Source organism: Tachysurus fulvidraco, chromosome 17 (assembly GCF_022655615.1).
Source record: "Tachysurus fulvidraco isolate hzauxx_2018 chromosome 17, HZAU_PFXX_2.0, whole genome shotgun sequence".
Classification (NCBI taxonomy): Eukaryota; Metazoa; Chordata; class Actinopteri; order Siluriformes; family Bagridae; genus Tachysurus; species Tachysurus fulvidraco.
Genome location: NC_062534.1, coordinates 10396344 through 10400555, shown reverse-complemented (window position 1 = coordinate 10400555; position 4212 = coordinate 10396344). Strand labels below are relative to the sequence as shown.

The 4212-nt window shown below is 34.3% G+C and overlaps 1 protein-coding gene across 1 annotated transcript; it reads right to left on the bottom strand.

The window, feature by feature from the left end:
- Positions 1 to 1334: 1334 nt before the first annotated feature.
- LOC113635607 (cytochrome b-c1 complex subunit 8) lies at positions 1335 to 3798 on the bottom strand. Its single transcript, XM_027135134.2, has 3 exons — positions 3662 to 3798; positions 2791 to 2957; positions 1335 to 1501 (listed from the first exon to the last, which is right to left on the bottom strand). The coding sequence occupies exons 1-3, from the start codon at positions 3742 to 3744 to the stop codon at positions 1422 to 1424; spliced, it is 330 nt and encodes a 109-aa protein (XP_026990935.1). The 5' UTR covers positions 3745 to 3798; the 3' UTR covers positions 1335 to 1421.
- Positions 3799 to 4212: the final 414 nt, after the last annotated feature.

Below are 4212 nucleotides of genomic sequence, written 5' to 3'. Positions count from 1 at the left end.
AAAAGACATTCCATTAATATCGGTCTTTTTTTTTTGAGGCATGTTTCATGAAGCCATAATGTTAAGCTATTGAACAAAACATTTTTTGCACTACATCAGTGATTTGTGTGTTTGCTATAAAGTAAAAAATCTGAATGAATTTCTTACAAGTTTTTTACTTTTCAGCGATTTCTTTTGACAGATGGTCTCATGTTCTCATGCACCTTCTGATACAACGTAGAATTCATAGTGGATTATATGATGAGCTGACCAGGTCCTGCTGGAGCAAAGCATCCTAAATCATAACATTTCCACTTCTATGTTTTACAGTTGAGGGTAGGGTTATTTTGCTGAAATGTTCTTTCATGGTTTACAAATAATTGAATTTTAGACTCATCTGTCCAAAGCACATTATTCCAGAAGTCTTGGCCTTTGTCTCTGTGAACTCTGAGTGTCTGAGTCTCTTTTCGCAAACTTTTGTCGTGCCCTCATTTTTCTTAGACAGCAAAGTTTCCTCCTTGCACACCTCCCATGATAAAGGTGCTGTCTCTTTCTGTTTGTAGATTCATGCAGTTTGATTTCAACTGTAGCAAGAGCTTGCTAGGTCAAGATGACCTGGTTTTTGGAGACTTCTTTACGCATCTTGCAGTCTGCTTTTTGGACAGTGAGATGGCTGACTGAGAACTTTTTATACCACTTACCAGACTCATAAGCATCAAGATTCTTCTTTCTGAAGGCCTCAGAAAGCTCTGGATCTCACATGGTGATACCTCTCACTTCAAAAAATGTGTGGTTTAAATAAGTCAAGCCGGCTTCAAAATGCCCTGTAACAATGTTCAATTATTTGTACCTGATATGATTTTACCCAGTTTAAGTACAAATAAATGTGGGGGTGTCCTTACTGTTTCTTCTTATAGATCAAATGTATATTATTCAAAAATGTATATTTCTTGAATCTTCCAATATTGTTAAAATGAAGATCAAATGGGGCGTCTTAATTTTACATGTTCGGTGTGTGTGTTAAAAGGGGGCAATACACAATATTAAGAACTAAATGTATGCAAACTTTTTGTGAACAGGTATTATTTCATTATTTTCTTTGTGCCATTCTGTTATGCCTTACATTCCTATAAGAAATAAAATAGATTTTGCCTTCTCACTCATTTTCTTTAAAAAAATAAATAAAACTTGCAAATTCTCCCAAAAGGTATGCAAATTGTGTCAACATTTGGATCATTCAATTATAACCACAGTATCTTACTACTAAGAGCTTCAATGTTATACCATCCAATTTCAAAATAATGTCTTGCTCTTTGGACAAATATATTTTAGAATAAATGAGTCACAAGCCCCGCTTTTCACTTAATACAATCCTTTTTTAATTATAAATAACAGGGAGCACAAAGAGAGATAAAGACTTGGTTCACATGTCATTCTCAAGGTCAGTCCATAGCATTCTTCCTCTTGCTCTGCTCATGAACATGATTGCCCCATGTGTATGTAAGGTACATCAAAATCATTGCTGTGACAGAAACAGAACAGAAATTATTACCTTTTAAACACAAATGCACAGCCATGATTAGAATTAGATTATGATTAAAATTGATCATAGAACAGAATTAACAATCAACATTAACAGCATGTATTCGTATAGAACACATACTTTTGACAGATTTTGAGAAATATACAAATTTGTTTTCATTCCTTAATGAAATTCCCTCATCAAGAATCCTTATCAGCCCGATACACCTGACAGACATTACAAAATAAATCAATAAAAATAGAGCTTTGGAAAAATGTCAGAAAACTTTTTTTTGGTTATTGTAACTGTACCCACAGGCTTTAAGGGAAGTATTTAGAAGGCATTCTTCAAAACTTTAGTGTTACAGTTTGGAGGTACACTTTTCTGTCCATCATTGGAGAACTGCTGAAATATTTGTCATGTCTGACCATTTTCCAAAAGTGTTTTCTTTGACAATAAAAAAAATTAGCTATAGAGGGTGACAATTGTCTAAACTATATAAATAAGATGGACCACATGAGTATGACTTCAGAAAAAAAAAACGTGATCTGTACTTGGTAAAAAAAGAAAACATGTGATCTGTACTTGGTCTCCACAAGCATACCTGTTTTTTTTGTTTTGTTTTGTTTTTTTAAAATCCAGAATAGTTTTGCACGGTATTCCATGAAGCCCCAATCCAAGCTTATCTCAACAAGCCCAGGTAGTCCACCAAGACTAAATAAAACTGACTATGTTATTAGGATTTTGGCCTGTGAAACATTCTATACCTACAGCTATTAGGAGAATTATCAATATTTTCCATTTTGTCTCAGACATGAGCCAGGCTAAATGTTAACCACTTTAAACAGAGCTGAAAATTATTTTTTCCTAAATAATAAATAAACCTCAGGAAAGCATTGCTTTAGATGATTTAAATCAAGATTTAACATTAACTTTTTTCACTTAGCTTCTCCTTAGTTCTTGGGTGTTTAATTGTAGTACTTCTCAGTGCATTTTGCCAGTTACATCTAGCATAAGCTCAGGTGTTTGTGTACTTGATTGGAAATGATGTTACCATACCAGATGTTACAATATTTAAGAAACAAGTTACAGACACCCTCTGCATACCACATGCATGCTAATGATATTTCAGACATTTCAAATTGTTTTTGCCCAAGCAAGCAAAACATGAAATGGGACAGCACATTTTCACTTATTTGGTGGACGTGCTAAATTATTTGTGCAAATCAATGTAAAAAAAAAATACACACTGTACAATAAAATGCAAGTCCAGGTACTAAGGTACTTACGAGGTGCAACCTTGAATATAGATGATGAAAATCGTCTCCAAACATTGGGGATTCCCTTTGAAAAGTAGTGGGGGAAAGCCCTCTGTTCAAAGGGTGAAATGCTGTAGGTAATTATGTGTCTTATTTTGGCCAAGTCTCCAAAGTGACGTCCCATTGTGTCAAAAGAGCTGTTTCAAGAGACATTGCATCGGTTTTTGTACAAATAATAATAATAATAATAATAATAATAATAATAATAATAATAATAATAATATTTCGTAAAATAAATTAAACCAATGCCATGCTTTGTCGTTTAAAGCGGAGTTCTAATTTAAGAGCCAGATCTATATATACATACGACGTAAAAATCAAACAGAGGATTTGCATTCCAAAATGGCGGCTACATGTCTGGATTAGATAGCTAGCATTTAAAATTAGAACTGTGTTTATAAATTAACAAGCAAAAGAGGTACTGATCTGATAGGTCACAGATTTCGGTGTCACACGGGCATAGGCCATAGTTGTGGCTGAATTATGAAATCATGCCTTCAACCCTGGAACTTTAGTAATCTGCTAAAACGTAAAATATATTTAAACAAGGTCATAGTTTGGAATTTAAAGCTAACTATTAAAGCTAAGGTAACATAAAATATAGCATTTAGTAGCAGCTGTTTTTAAAAACACCTACCCAAATAGACAGCAATTCAAAAGACCTTGAATGACATTCAAGGAGGTTACATAAAATATAACATTAAAAATTCAGCTCCATTGATATAATGGGTTTCATGATTTGACCATGCAATGCATATTACTAATTGCTAAGAAAACGAAATATAACGTAAGGAAAAATTTACGGCCCTACCTTACTTAGGTACTTAAACAATTCCCCTACTTGCCGAGCTGCCGGATTTGTCCGTACTGTCGTAGTTTACGTTCTTCTTCTTCTTTCGAGTTTAATGGCGGTTGGCAACTCATCTTAAAGGTGCATTACCGCCACCTACTAGACTGGAGTGTGGGCACTAGAATGACATCAAATGAGAAAGGTGTAAAAAAAAATCCTTTAAATTCTTTCACTTAACCCAGTATTTTTCAGAAACAAAATTAATAAATTGTGTATTCTCATAGATGCTTTTCCTAATAAATGCACAAGTGTCATGGTTTGTCCACCCATGCATGCCTTTAACTCTGCCCTATCTTCATATTTTTACAGTATAACAGTATATGCTTTACTGTCTCTTGTACATTACAATTAGTGCATAATCCAGTGGGATGTTTTTCCTATTCTGTACAATGTTGTATTTAAACCAGTGTGATCCATTCTAAGATGTGAGATTAGCATCTCTTCCCTTGGGCTTCTGCCCTTCCTCATGCTTGGGGCTACTTGATTTTGTATACTGTATAAGTGACGTCCTGTATACGCTGTGTTCCAGTATTCCTGCCATA